Genomic DNA, 15357 nt, shown 5'->3' with positions numbered 1-15357 from the left:
TATAACTCCTCCTAACTTATAACAGTATTCTTAACTTATAACATATTCTTAAGAGACAGGTGTAATTTTGGACTTTTCCTTTGTAGTTCTGAAGTGTACAGGCTAAATCTGGAACAAGGACGGTTCCTCAACTCCCTGCAAACTGATGCTTCGTAAGTTATCTGTCATGAATGATGTTAGTCTGTCTTTCCACAAGGTGGAGGCAAACTACTAGCATGCTCACCATCAGTACTGTATCTGAATACTGCCCAAATGCGTTGGAGAGTTGAAAAGGAACTTATGCAGAATCTGAGCCTCATTTTATTTTATGTTCTGTAATTCCGTGTTCTAGTTTTTATGTTTTAATTGAGTTCTCTTTTGTGCATATTTTAAAATTGCTTAATGTAGACTTCTAGAAGGTATTATGCAACTTGATCTTAAGATCATTAAAACCTTACCTTTATTGCTCAATTTAGCCCTCATATAGAGATCTGCCCACAGGGTATGTACTTTCCCGGGCATGTCTTTGTCCTTCTGCTCTTGGAGTAGCCCAGAGAGAATTTTTGTATCTCCAGCTCGTCTTTTTCTTTTGAAAACCCTACCAGAGCAGGAGTTGGGCTCCGTATGTAGAGAGAAGCAGATGAGAGCACCACACTTGACTAGATAACGCGGCTAGCTGGTGGGCAACAACCGGTGCTCAGTGGGTAGGAGAGTTTAATGGATGAGGGAGTATTTGGGAAGGCGTAATTACAGTCGAAAAAAATATCACAGAAAATCCTGGAGCAGGAATCCTGAGGGTCTTGTGTAAAATCTGAATTAAAGAGATTAGACTTGAAGTTGTGAGAAGGTTGTGAGAGTAGGGGAATTGCATAAGTTATAGTCTTAGAGGTGGGGGGTAGAAGTTGGAAAGCACTAGGATGGGTGATGTGAAGAGAAATACTTGTGCTTTGAAAAAATTGTTGGTGAAATACACGGTTCCTGGATGCCTTGTTGAGAAACAGGATACTTGGGGGAGAGACAGGAAGACAGGCTGTTCGCTAGAATATGTTGGAAATGGAAGCTTCGGAAGATAAGTAGTCAGGAACACCTTTTGATGTAATTGAGTTATTTAAGAATATATTGGAGCAGAGCAATAAGCAAAGGTTTGGTGGTAGATGGTGGGTATGGGCAGAGAAACAGAGAGTCATTCAGCTTGGAAAGAACCTTGGAGCCTGCTGAACGCACGGTCACAGTGAATTCAGGTGAATTTTCCCAGGGTGTCTTGAAAACTCCTGAGATGGAAATTCCACAGCCTCTATGGGCAACCCATTCCAGTGTTAGTTATCTGCATGGCTTAAAAATATTATCCTTACATCCAGTTGGAACCTTACCTGTTTCAAGTAATGAGCACTGTCTCAATCGCTACAAATTCTTCGTGTGACCCTTTTAAGTATGGGCAGCTGCTATTAGATGGCCATCCAGCCCTCCCTCCAGCTTTTGCTTTTCCAGGCTGAGCAATAGTGTACAAGATTACAGAAATCTTTTTAGTTGTTCATGTGTTAAATTATTCTGAAATCATTAAACTTGCTTCTATGTTTGTTTTAGAGAGAGTAACGTCTGTGACATAAATCCCGTACACTTCTTGTTTGCTATGGGGACGGCTGAGGTAAATGTTTGCATTCATTTTATAAAAAGGGGCAGTAGTGTTTGTTTCTTTTTTTATGTTAGTTTGCTTGAGGATAAGAAAAAATCATGACAGGAACCTAATTAATTAATTTAATCTTGTTTTCTATGTTGAGGATAGACTTACAGATAAAATTTCTGAGCAACCTTGGTTGCTGAGATGCTTGAGCTTTTGCAGATGGGAGAGAAAATGTTATCTTGCTTTACAGTGTAGCCATCTGTAGAAATTAGCTAGCATGTGTATCTTATTAATCTTTGGAAATTTAGTGTTAATGATTGTCATTCAGATTGGATTTTTTTTTTTAAAATGTAGATGAAATGTGTGGAGCTCATATGCTGTTATTAGAACAACTCTTGTTAACCTAGGAAGTTTGATTAATTATTCATAGGTGAGACAATTCATAATTCTATTTAAACATTTTCAGTATACCAGACATCTGTTGCATAAGCTTGAAATGTACTTTCTAAACTGTTTAGGGTAAAGTTGAATGCTGGGATCCTAGAACTAGAAATCGAGTTGGGCTGTTGGACTGTGCGTTAAACAGTGTGACAGCAGACACAGAGTGAGTAAAGGCTGCTTTTTCCAAGTGTGTTCTACTGTCTTCTCATAAGTTTTTCTTTTACAAATGAACCCCACTTTGCATTAAAATGATCTACCCATGGTTTGCTTTTCTCCTTGCTACTGTGAATAAAGGATTTTCTTAGTCATTTAGTTACTCTTCTTAGTAGTAGTGGCTAAACCTCAAGTTGTGAATGTACACAATACACCTTTTTGAAGTGATATTTCTAAGTGATATCTGTAAATTAATTTTACATTCATTATCTTAGCTATTCGCAGCTTTTAAGAATGTCTAACTAAAAGCATTCTTCTTTGCAGGATAGAAGGTTTGCCGTCCATTTCAGCACTGAAATTTGATGGAGCTTTGAATATGGCTGTTGGAACATCTACCGGGCAGGTAGACTTAACTTCATCTACAGCGGTTCTTGGGAGGTTCTGTTCATGCAATTGCTGGCCCAGCTCTATCATACATTGAGTGCACTTAATGTAGTACAAATATATAATAATACAAGTATTTATAAGAGCATAAATTATAGAGTAGTAATAGTAATTCTTAAACTGCAAGTTAATTTTGTTAAATGGTCTTGCTGTTCAGAACACTGTAAGGACCACTTAAAATCATCACAACCTACACTCTGTAACTTCAGCTTCTCCCGTTTTCTTATGACTTAAGAGTCAAGCGTGTGAAAGTTGCTGCTTTTTGAGCCTCTATCAGTACCATCTCAAAGCAACATACATGCTTTCCCTTATCTTGTTGGTGGTTAACGAAGCAGAAGTGATTGTCCTTCAAGTATTGTTTTTATTGTCTTGTATTTCGGTAAGGGTTCATTTAGATTCATTTATTGTTGTTACCATGCAATTTGTAAAATGGAGTATGGAGGTTTTTTCTGCCTTCATCAGTATTTTGGTGGGCTTAGAAAACAGTTCAAGACCAAGATATGTATGTAAAAGTTGTATTTGTTATAATGTTAGTATATATCAGGCAAGTTTTATTGGAGATTATATTTTTTTATAAAACAAATGGGTAATTTTTTTTTCCTCATTCACGTTCACGCTTTGCCTGTGAAAGGTTGAAGGTCTTTCTCAAGTTCCAGAGGAAAATTTGGAAATACAAATGCAGTTTTTTTGGAAGACAGAGCCTGTACTCTCTGTTGCCTTAAAATAAAAAACTGTGTTCTTTGGTGTTTCAGCGAATGGAAGTGATACTCACTGAATGGGGAAGGGAGTCTGAAAATTTAGATGTTGTAAGAACAGCACAAGAAACTGAAAGTGAAATATTGGTAATTAAGGAATGCCAAAAGCCTTGAAAACAGTTAATTTTTTCACTAGAAATTAAAAAGACTTTAGAAAGATGGTGAGCTCTTAAATTTGCTCTTAACTTTTCTAGACTGAAGCATTCTGAGGTTAAAATGTATTGTCACTGGGTTTACTTAATAATACAATTATTATTATTATTATTAATTATTATTATATTATATAATAATTAATAATAATAATAATTTTCAGAATTCAGAATTATTTCTTTCCTGTAAACCCTGTCCATGTATTTAAGTAAAAGATCTCAAATTTAGTTTAATCTTTAGTGAACATCTGATATATGTGTGGCTTCCCCTTGATCTTACGATATTGTAAGTTTAATCTGTTTCTTATTCATCCAGGTTTTATTATATGATCTCCGGTCTAGTAATCCATTAATAGTCAAGGATCACCACTATGGCCTGCCTATAAAGTCAATTCAGTTTCAGCATCAATTGGATTTAATTATCTCTGCAGATTCTCGAATCATAAAAATGTGGAATAAAGATACAGTAAGTGCTTTTATGTTGCTTGCATTCAGATATTTTTTGGATCATACAGCTTGAATAATAAGTTGAAATTCACTGTAGAAAGTTAAGTTTTTAATGTGTCCTAATTCACATAGCGTTTTGTTCTGTCTGACTAAACAAACCGATATCTGGGAGGGTTTTCAACAGCCTGTCAGGTATAAAGATGTAGTCTCAGGTGGTTTTTTAGCTGCTTGTTCGTGTCTGCCTACAGTGCTTCTTACAATAGAAGGATTTAAATATAAAAGTAGCACCTTAGCCATTGCCCTGGTTTGTGTATTTCTCACCGTGTGCTTGAACCACATCCAATTATGATTTTTCATCACAGAAAACATGGTCATTCCAATTCCCTGTTCAAAGAAGGGCTAACTTCAAAGGTGGATCGGTTAGTTTTGGACCTATTAAAATTAGGTAGTGCTTATTTTCACAGCTACCTATTTGAATATTGAAGCAGATACTATACCTCGATCCAAATACTCATGTGTGCTGTGCTGTAGTAATGGATTATGTTGCAATAGACAGCATCTCCATCCCTGCCTTTTGCACCTCTGAGTGAAGTGGAAATCTCCTAAGTTTCATAAGGCTTTCTTTCATTATATTCTTTTTCTTATCTTTCCGCCTGTGCAGCTTGTACAAAATATATTACGCCATAGATTCATAGCAATACTCCTGTAACTTGGTTTGAGAGGCTCTGTTTATTCATTGTATTCCTTCTGAAGAACATGCACCATCTTTGCTTTTCTGGCTTTACAGTGAAGCATATCAAGAACAGTTATAGTAGTTTAGAGGCACTTTTTTCCTGACTATTTCAGGCAGTCATTTCTCTGTTGTTGTTCTGCTTCATGAACTTTCAACAGGCTCTTATTTTTTCTGTGATCGCAAGCAGTTTTTTGTAAGCTCCTCTGCAATTACTTTATTGTTTAAAAGAGCAAATAAATTATCGGTTATTATTTAAAACATCTGCAGTGGCCTCTCTCCATTTTTCCTAGGTGTATATATTTCCCTCTTTGAGAATGAAACACTGTAAGGTTTGTCAGGTGGCCTCTGCAGTGGGAAAAGGGAGGGTTTCTTACTGCTGGAAGGCAAAGATAGCTTTGGACTCCTTCCTAGAGTATGTTCCAGCTGGCTCCACCTCTCCCAGATGCTGGTTCCTGACTATCTCTGGCTGGGAACCAACTGCAGAGGCAGACTGTGGGGTGGAGAGCATATGGCTTTGATACCAGAATAGCCCCATGCTGAGACGTGCCTTGGGGTGTGGAGCATGAGGCTTTTGTCTGGGGTGGGGGAGGACTCCTATTAATCATCAGGGAGAGACCAGAGGTGGGTGGGGTAACAGCGTGTAACTGGGAGGGAAAGGAAGGGCCCAAAAAGGTAGGTGGGATTGCTGGAGGGAAAGAAAAAAGAGGAACAGCATCAAAATTTGCTCTGTTCCTATCCTGCATTTAGAACTGTGTAGGCATGTACTCTCATGCTTCAGGTTCTGTGGCCCAGTTCTTAGATTCTTCCTTTACTGGCTGTATTGTGTGTTGGCTTATAAGAGCACCTGTATTTTGTCTGGGTTTTTCAGATTCTGTTCCAATTCTTATTTTTTTTTTTTTTTTTGAGAATGCTGTTTCCTGCTTTTACCTTTTTCTTAAATAACCTTTATAACTTCAATTCTGATCTAAGCTAAGTACCACTGGCTACTTTTCCTACTTTCATTTTATATTTAGACCTCTTTAATACTCAGTTTATAAACTACAGGTGAAGTGCTGAGCTATATTTCTATATTTCATTTTATGTAGACATGAACAAGGTAGAGGAACCAAGCTCCAGAGTCAGATTCCACTCCAAATCTATCATTTCATCTAATGATACTTACCAAAATAAATTGATTTAAAACTATCACATTCAGACTTAAACAAAGAGAGGGTCATACTTGGCCATGTGTTGGGGACTTATGGACCTTCCCCCTCCCCCATTTTTGCGTGAAGTAAAATAGAGCAGCTCTGACACATCTTTTCAACACAGAAGTCTGAGCTGAGAAATTAGAAGTGCTGCTGTACATTGCTGTGTCTTAAATAACCAGTAGATTATGCTTCCTTATAAGAATTTGGATGAGAGACAAAACAGAATATTGAGTTCCTTGTGTTCTGCTCAGATACTTTAATAACATTTTATTGTTCTACAAAATCTGTTCCATCTTTATTCCATCGTATTTCTTAGCTTCTCTAATGACTATTCTTAATGTTTAGATTTGCTAAATTTAATTATATTGTTTGGAGTTCTTATTTTATTTTCTTTCTACAATTTCAGGGGAAGATATTTACTTCAATGGAGCCAGAACATGATATCAACGATGTCTGCCTGTATCCAAATTCAGGTACATTAGATATATTAATGTCTTAGTAAGTTCAAAAGGGAAAGCTTGTGTTAAACCAAACTATGGACTTCTTTTTCTGTTTAGGTGATACGATTTTGTTCTACTTTCTTCCTTATGACAGAAGTAGGAAAAAATGGTTGCTTGTCAGTGTTATTGTTTCCTTTGCATCTGTATTAAATCGGAGACTCTTTGCAGTTGGGAGCTGCTGTGCTGTCTATTGAGTGATTGACCTCTTTTGCCCTTTCAAATATCTGAAGTGTTCTGTTTCATAAGATTTTGGCCTCTTGTCTCAGCCAAGTCCCAGGGGAGTTAGAGCTTGCTTTCTAGAATTAGGAAAAATCTCTTTTCTGCAAGGTTACACGACTATTTAACATTTCCTCATTTTAGCTGTAGCACTTGCCGTGCCCTCCCTGAGACTGAATACTTTTATTTTAAGTGTAGACTCATAAGTGCATCTTTTGTGACTGTTTTCAGGTGTACTGTGTCTCATAACATCATGTTTAGAGGTCAGAACTTTTAACCAAATTTTTCAGGTTCTACATTAGGAATATAAAGGTTTTACAAAGTTGTGCTTGTATGTGCGTGTGTGCTTTGTTTGTGCCTCAGATTGCAACTAGCCTTAGTTTTCCCTGCTTGATCTGAGTTGCTTAATTCTTAACTAGTACGTGACGCCTACTTAATTTATAGAAACCAGTACTGAAAAACATTAAATAAAACTTTGAGCCAGTAGGAGAGCAGAGAAAAAAATTCTTGATCCAGAGATTGCCTGTATTACAAACGCTCATGGTTTCATCACTTTAGAGAGAGGTAGCAGAAAAGACAGAGCGACTTGGACTTTGATTCATAGTAGCAGCTCAAATTCAAGATTGTAGATAAGTGAGTTTGAGATTTCTAGCGAGTTAAAACTTCTTTTCTGCCAACTTCAGTTAAGAGTGCATCCTTTTTGGTTTTGTGGGTTTTTTTTAAAGATGAGCACTTAAATACTGATCCTTGCGGAGATGGTGGGCAATTTTGACCTTACACAGCAGCAGAACTAAGCCTGCAGGACCTTGCTGATGAAAATAGTAACGTGCTTCCATGCCGCTCAGGTTTAGCCCTCACTGAAACAAACCAGTGTTTCGCTGCTTAGCAATCGTGCTAGGTTTTTCCGAGCCCTCAAAAAGGCATCAATACCATTTTTATTTGTGTTCCATATATATTTTTTTCCCATTTCAAAGTGCAGGAAATAATGCAAGCAAAGAATTGAAGCCTGCCAAAACAGGGACCTTATGGCATGGTGCTGAAGGCATGTCTTGTGTGCCCTGATTGAATGTACAAGTTCCTTTTGGGATATTCGAGAATAACTGTGTGGACTGTGCAATGTGGAAGCAGACAAACCTGATCTTCACTCACCCATAGTGGCTACAGAGAGAATTATCATCAGGATTTTATCCAGATTTCACCTTTGAGCTTACTGATTTTATCCAAAAGAGAGCCGGGGGTGAATTGACTTCCACGCAGCATTGATAATGGAAGGGCTCATGATAGGGAGTGCAGCAAAAGTTATTTTTCAATGTAGAAGTGACATAATTTAGGTTAGAAAAAAAACCTGTGGGGTTGTGTATTTTCTGCTCAGAGCAGGGCTAAACTGGACATTAGATATAACTTCAAAGTCTGATCAGATTACTCAGGTCATAACCAGTAAAGTTTGAATATCTACAAGGATGGACGTTACTCAGTTGGGGATGCTCTGTAGCCTGTGAGTTATGTAAATATGTCTCAAGTGCTTTTGCAGAAATTATTTCCATGAGACTCTGCAGGAACAATTTTGTAGCATAGATGTTGGAATGCATGGATCTCTCTAGTGCTGCTTATTGGATGTTACTTTTTCATGTGTCTGTGGTCTAGGTTGTGCATTCCAGTCCTGTGTTCCACATCTCCTCCTTCAGTCAGTTCTGCTTTTCTTATCGTTCTTTATTTGACCGTGTCTTTTAGGTTGACGTCTTTTGTTAAGAGCTGTTGTGGCGTTAAAACTAGGTTGTATTTTACGAAAGACAAAGGGGGGGAAACTAGAACACGTTGTAGTGAAAATTACGGGGCTTAAGGTATGAGGTGCTGCCTTGTGTGTTCGTTATAAATACTGCTGCTGCAGAATTTCAGATGCTTGGCACCACCTCATCCTCATTCAGTATTTAAAGGATAATTATGTTTGAACATCTGAGAATAAGGAAATACTTTCAGTGATAGGAACTTGCAGTTGTGGAGAGCTAGAAATAAGGTAGAATTTAAGTACCAGTATAGCTATGGCTCAGTGCTGTCAATTCTGCCCCAGCATTCCCAGAGCACCCTGGAGGTTCATTGAAGAGAACAATTGCAAAAATGTCATGAAATGGGAGTCACTGAACCTGCATTTAGAATGCTTTTGTTTAGGGAAATTGTTGTCAAGGAAGTCTAGACATTTTACTTTTCCATTTTATATTTATAATTTTACTACAGTCGTTGTAATAATCAAATTTTGTTTTAAAACTACAGAAAGTAACTGATACTTCATATGAGTTGCAGCCCTATTTTACATCCAAAAGTTTGCTGCATGTGCAATAAGGAAATAATTTTAACACAGCATTGTCACAATCATGAAAAAAGTAAAAAAGTAATTGGAAAGATGAAGCTACATTGTAACATAAAACACTCCAAAATGTTTATGGTAAATTATGGATCAGTATAATGTGAATTATTCTTTTTCAGTAGTTTTGTGGGAGTTTCATTGCAGTGGTTTGGTTTTTTTTTTAAATTAAATTATTTTACCAACCAGCTTCAGTATTACAACCTTTCATGGGAAGCAAACCCTTGTGTATCTTTGATCAAACTACATAATGGTGAACCTCAGTGGATCTCTTTAACTAGTTAGGAATCTCTTTTCTCTGATCATACGTGCACAGAATGGGACTGGGGAGAAAAATGGCTTACCACTTACTGAGTAGCCTTGATTCAGCATCAGTTAAGTTGTACAATATAAATGAAACTTAACAGCATTTTCAGTGTATAAAAAAAAAATCATAGAATCATAGAATAGTTTGGGTTGGAGGGGACGTTAAAGCTGATCCCCACTGCCATGGGCAGGGACACCTCCCACTGGCTCAGGCTGCCCAATGCCCATCCAACCTGGCCTTGAACACCTCCAGGGATGGGGCAGCCACAGCTTCCCTGGGCAGCCTGTGCCAGTGTCTCACCTCCCTCACCGTGAAGAAATTCTTCCTTATGTCTAGTCTAAATCCGCCCCTCTCCAGTTTATACCCATTGCCCCTCATCCTAGAAGTTAGTGCCTAATTAGCTTCAATTATTGTATTTTTAAAAGTAAAAAATTTGCCTTTTCTAAAACTGCTGCTCCCATTTACTACCACTTCATACTTGTGTTTTCATTCCTTAAAACTGGTGGTGCTGTGTTGTAGACCGCTTTCCAAAGATGGTCTCATTAAAACCTTTTCTCTGAAAAAAAGAGTTCTCATTTATTTCTCTTTTAAAGTCATCAGTCCCGGCTGCTGTGTAGTTTGTTAGGGTGTGGCCTCTCTTCCCATAGAAGTTGGTTAAAACTGACAAGCTGAAACCATGAAAATTCATGGAGTAGACTATTCCTTCCACGGAGTTGTTCCTTTTTTTTAAAAAATTCTTTTTTTTTCCCCTGTAGTATACACCCATGTACTGTTCTGAAGTCTGCTTTTCCCTCCTTTAATTATTAGTGGAAGACTCTCAAGAGGGGGTTTTCCCTTTACTGTCATCTTTGAAGCACCTGCAGAATTAATTTTTATCCTTTTATCTCTAATGATTCATATTCATTCAATGGAGAAACTCTTCGTCTCTTGAAACAGTAGTGAGCTTGCTGTGAGCGTGTAATCTATATACTGTAGGGTATACATATAGTACTTTTTGTGTGTGTGTATGTATATATGTATATATATATATATATATACTATAAATTCTTGCTTTTTCCTTAAATTGCCTGCAAACCTTTCCAGGTATGGCTTTTAGCCTTGATTTGCAGATTAAGCTTTCACATATCCCTTACTTTGCCAGCAAAGCAAACCCCCTTTTTTTCTGACATTTTAAGTCCAGCTGCGCTGTGTATTTTTAATGAAAGGATTAGGTAGGAAGGATTACTCCACCCACGTTAATTGCGTTCCTCTAGTTGGGTGTAAATTATATTTCTACCCTCTGGGTGTGTAGTAATTGACCCAATTATTCATAGTCTCAGTGGCATATGTTACAGTACATTTAGATCAGAATGTTATCTAACTTGAATGCTCTTTTCTTCATATTCAATTTCTTATTATCTGGTGATCAGCTACGTTTGCAAGACAAAATTGAGATAAATGTGCCAAATGTCCTTAGTACTGTCATATGTTGAAGGAAATTGAGAGTATTTTTCATTTAGTACTTAAATGAAATCTTGTGGCAGTTGGAGATTTTTACATAGATTTTAATATTTCTACAGTAGTTTTCTTTATAACCAGACTATTTGCAACCCTTATTCATGGTGTTTCTTAGGAATATTCATAGATATTTCAACTTTTCCGTTTGCCCCTGTTGGCTAATATCACTAATATTACTGCATTTGAAGCCACTCCATCCCGTGTTTCAATTTGTGTTCAGAAGCAACTGTTGTGCTGGTTTCCCAAGCTGAGATACAAATAAAACTGTAAACCATGTTGTGATTTATGACTTCATTTAAGCTCTAGCTGTGTGTTTAAAAACAAGCAAAACAAATAACTAAAACCCTAACCGAATAGTAACCTAATAATACAAGTTTACAAGGTAGGTTTTAAGTATAATACTACCTTGATTTGTTAGAAATAGCGTTATGGAACGAACTGTTTAAATTTGTTATAAAAATTGGCAGCTTGCAGTTGTCAGGGCTTAGTGTTACTGGAAGTGGTGCTGAACACTTGTTAAGATAAAGGATGAAAGGGGATGAATATTTAGGAAACTAAATTTTGTTAACTCTGCTGCTATCAGACCTTTCTTTCCTTAGCATTTGACACCACAATTTATTATGGGTACCAATTGCAGGACAAGAACACGTACTGTTTGAGCTACAAGTAATATGCTTTCACTCCTCCCCTAACCCAGGAAGGATTCATTCCCTACAAATGCTCAAGTTGCCGTTCTATTTCTTTTTCTTTGGTGCCAGCAGGTTTTTAATCTTCTTTTTCATTTCCTGGAAAGGTATTTTATGTACAAATTTTATTTTATTTCATGTGAATTAAATGCATCAAGTATATATCTCTCTCAATATATTAAAAAGTCGCATTATCCTCTTGTGATCAATATTTTTAAATGTGGAAATCTCTCTTTAGGAATGCTAATGACTGCCAATGAAGCCCCTAAAATGAACATCTATTATATACCAGTAAGTAATACAAAATTGTTGCTGATATTGCTCTTAAATCACAGTTGTTTGGTGTCATTCAGGTAATGTTGGAAAATTGCTTCTGTTAATTCATGTGTTCATTCTCTGGCTTTTCATGAAAAAGTAAATTTAAGCTAAGCACGATTTATTAACATAACATGCTGAATTACTAAAAAAAACCCCAGCCTGTAACTTGCCTTCTGCTACTATTTCTGGAAGTGGCTCATTAGTGGCAGTAAGAAATTCAAGCGGAGCTTTGCTGGAAAGGTTTTGATGCCTGATCAGAAAAGAATTTATAAATTGGAACTGTATAGCTTACTTTCAAGATAATGATTTTGCTTTGTTGTGAAATATTTCACTACTGCGGTACATGGTGACATAGTCACAGCAGTAAATGTTATTCTCTGTTCTTACAAAGAAATGTTATTGTGTGGTTTCAAGTATGGCTTTTGACAGTAGCTACTACTCTATGTCCTGCTTGGATTATAGCTTTTCACTTGAGAAACCCCTTTACTTGAAAGGGTTAACTGTATGTTGTATCTCAGCAGGTTGGTTTTGGGGAGACATAACAGCAAGCTTTCTGATGTTAGGGAATGGTTCAGAAAGCTACATCTACAATTCATGTTTTGATTTTGATTCTATAGTATGTTCCCTCGTGCTTTTTGGGTCTGGTAGAAAATAAATGGTAGGATGTGCTTATATATGCAAATATTACATTTAAAATAGCTGACTGGACTCTAAAAATAGTGTAAACTTCTTCTTAAGTAATTTTATTCACATTCTGGACAAACTATAAAGTTTGTTAATTTTGAAATATATTTTTAACTGTTTTCTAAATCAGCCAAGAAGTCTTTATTCAGGTGGTCAGCAGATAATAAGTAAATCTTAGGATGTAAAATCTGTTTCTCCAATTCAGCTCTAACCGACTTGTATTTTGTTAACTGGAGCTATTCCATGCTTTGGGTAACATACAATGGGGAGACGACAAATATTTTTGTATTTAAGCAAAGTATTGCCTATAATTAGAAGCTGAACACTTTGTTTCTATTTACTTTGTCCTTTGTAAAGCTTAAAGAGCAGCTCTCCAAGCATTTTTTTCTCTATCATCTTTTTTAATTAAGAGATTGGGGAAGACAAGCTCCCATATTTTAAAGTCTGAGAAGTTTTTAAAGCTTGAATGGACTAGTTACTCAATTTAAGTAATTCAGATGGAAAGAAACATTCCTTCTGTCAGTAAGGGTAAGGTTCAGCTTCTCTCTGAAAATTGTGCACTGAGGGGTTTTTTTCGTGCAGGTGTGCATGATATATGAACTTTATAGCTACAGTACAGTAGAGGTGTGTATCTAACATTGCCATTTAGCTAAAAAAATATTTCATTGTCTCGATTGTCACTAGCAATGAATGTTTGTTAGAACTTATTCTGGCCGGTATTCTTTTGACTATTCGTGCACATAGTGTAAATCTAAATGAAAAACACTTATTTTTTTACTCTCTCAAAAATCTCACACTCGTAGAATCCTCTCTGAATACTACATTCATGTTTCTGAAGTCAGATAAGTAATTTTTAGTTAAGAAATATAAGCACTTTATGTTAGATCTCAGATCATAATTAACAGACGTTAATTGCAAACCTAAATATTGTCTAATACTATCTAGTATTTTTGCAACATGCATGCTATTCCAGTGAAAATTAGCATAAATCTTTCCTTAAACCATCTTCCTTTGTCACCATTTTCTGATTATTGGTACCTGAATCTGTTTGAACTTGTTTCGATCATACCTTTTTATGGGTTTTATGTCCACTGTGGCACATAAATATACTAATGGACCAAAATTGATGAATGTTAAAGCATGAATCCAAGTAGAAATCGTATTTTTAAAAGACTGTTGTGTATAATAAAATTAAAAGTTTGACGCAAAGGCTGCTGCCCAGACTAAATTCACTTTCTTAAATAAGCTTAGATAAGCTAAGGTAGTAAGAAGAAGTTATAATATTCTGAAAGAGAGACAGAAGTCTCACAAACTAATAACTGGCTTTTTTACCCTGTCTGCCTTTTCATGGGCAAGACTGAAAGGGCTGGCACAGATAGTATTGCATAATTGAAGGGCTTCTTACTGCATTTCCTAAAAATTAGCTATGTAGGATCTGAATCTGGTTTTGGTTGAGGTTTTTCTATTTTTTAATCCCCTTTTTTAAATGAATAAAATATAAAATGGAGAAGTTCTGTCAGCCTTAAGCTGCTCCAGGGCATTAAGGAAAACTCTCTTATTAATGTGTTCATGTTACAGTTTTATTCCTTGATCTTTTGGAATAGTTATTTGAGCTCAGAGATGCACACCTGTCCTTTGGTTTCTGTGTCAGTAGATTATTAAGACATGGGACTTTTCCATCCTTGGAACACTGAGTAATTTTCCTTGCAGAGGCAAAGAGGAGTTAAGTTGCACGTGTCTTTGGAACAAAACTTGAAAGAGCTTGCGATTTCTGTATTATCTGATCTCTCTTCATAGCCCAGTTTTCTGGCTTTTTCGAAGAACTAGGATTAACCTTTATTCCCCAATGAACAGCTTAATTTTGCATTTGTTTGTTTGCTTCAAGATAGACATGAATGCTACTGAAAATATGTCCTTTGTTTTTTTAGATGTTAATGAGAACTGAGTTATAGTTCTTGAATTCCACAATAGAATAAATGCCTGGGGGAAGTGCTGCTACTATAAGGGACAGTTGTGTTTCATGGCTTTTGGAACTACTTTTGTGTGAACAGAATCCATTCTGCTGCCCTAGCCCCTTGTTGCCCTGTATTGCTAGTAATCATTTTCTTTTTCTTAAGACTTCATTGGGACAGCCACAAGGAATTACCATGGTTATAGTCGAGGAGGATGCTTAAAATCTCAGCTATATGGTTCTCTGCTTTAGCTCTTCTAGGTTATGAAATAATAAAAATAATCTTCAGAAGAGGAGAGGCACAGAAATGAGTCTTAAAGAGCAGGAGTGCTTAGGTACACAGGTGGGTGCAGACAGACCCAGCATCCTCTGTCCCTGACTGAAGTTGGCCAGACAGTGTAGAACTATGCCCAGCCTAATATACCCAGCCTCTCAGCAGGTTTTATTAGCGTGGGCACAGCGCTGCGCTAAAAAAGCTACATGACTTGTGAACTAGAGCTGGCTCGTGTCTGGCCAGCTTGGAGTACGGTCTGACTGAGCTCATGTCTGACTGAATTATCTGTGTACATGTGCCCATTCTCTCCATTGTTAATGCCAAAGCTCAATTTCCATTGCAAAACCAAAAAATGACTGTCTCTTCAACTTCAGGATTATAAAAGAGTTGACAATGGGTATCATAATATTGTCCGTTAATGAAATGATATGCCTCAGTTTTTCCTGCAGAATTTTCAACAAGATAGGTATGACATTTGAGATTAGGAATGTCTGCGAGAACTATGCTTTTCTTTAAAAAAAAAAAAACACCGCAGTTGTTTCTTTTTCTGTGCAAAGCTGTTAGAGGAGGGAAAAGGAGATGGTTTTTGTTTTACCAGAAAAGACAGACAGGTTTGATTTTAAATGACAAGAAGCTGTCTTATGCAGGTACAC

At 36.7% G+C, this 15357-nt stretch overlaps 1 protein-coding gene across 1 annotated transcript in view; it reads left to right on the top strand.

Moving 5' to 3' along the window:
- The window catches only part of NOL10 (nucleolar protein 10), a 51045-nt gene that overhangs the window by 10373 nt on the left and 25315 nt on the right, over window positions 1-15357 (top strand). Inside the window, exons 7-13 of the mRNA XM_054063145.1 lie at window positions 87-152; window positions 1564-1624; window positions 2119-2204; window positions 2519-2597; window positions 3859-4008; window positions 6319-6385; window positions 11716-11768. Of these exons, the coding sequence (XP_053919120.1) occupies window positions 87-152; window positions 1564-1624; window positions 2119-2204; window positions 2519-2597; window positions 3859-4008; window positions 6319-6385; window positions 11716-11768 (562 nt within the window). The remainder of the gene's footprint in view (window positions 1-86; window positions 153-1563; window positions 1625-2118; window positions 2205-2518; window positions 2598-3858; window positions 4009-6318; window positions 6386-11715; window positions 11769-15357) is intronic.

The sequence above is a fragment of the Cuculus canorus genome, chromosome 3 (genome assembly GCF_017976375.1).
Source record: "Cuculus canorus isolate bCucCan1 chromosome 3, bCucCan1.pri, whole genome shotgun sequence".
NCBI classification, from domain to species: domain Eukaryota; kingdom Metazoa; phylum Chordata; class Aves; order Cuculiformes; family Cuculidae; genus Cuculus; species Cuculus canorus.
The sequence above is the reverse complement of the archived record's forward strand: the minus strand, read 5'-3'. Positions and strand labels throughout refer to the sequence as shown.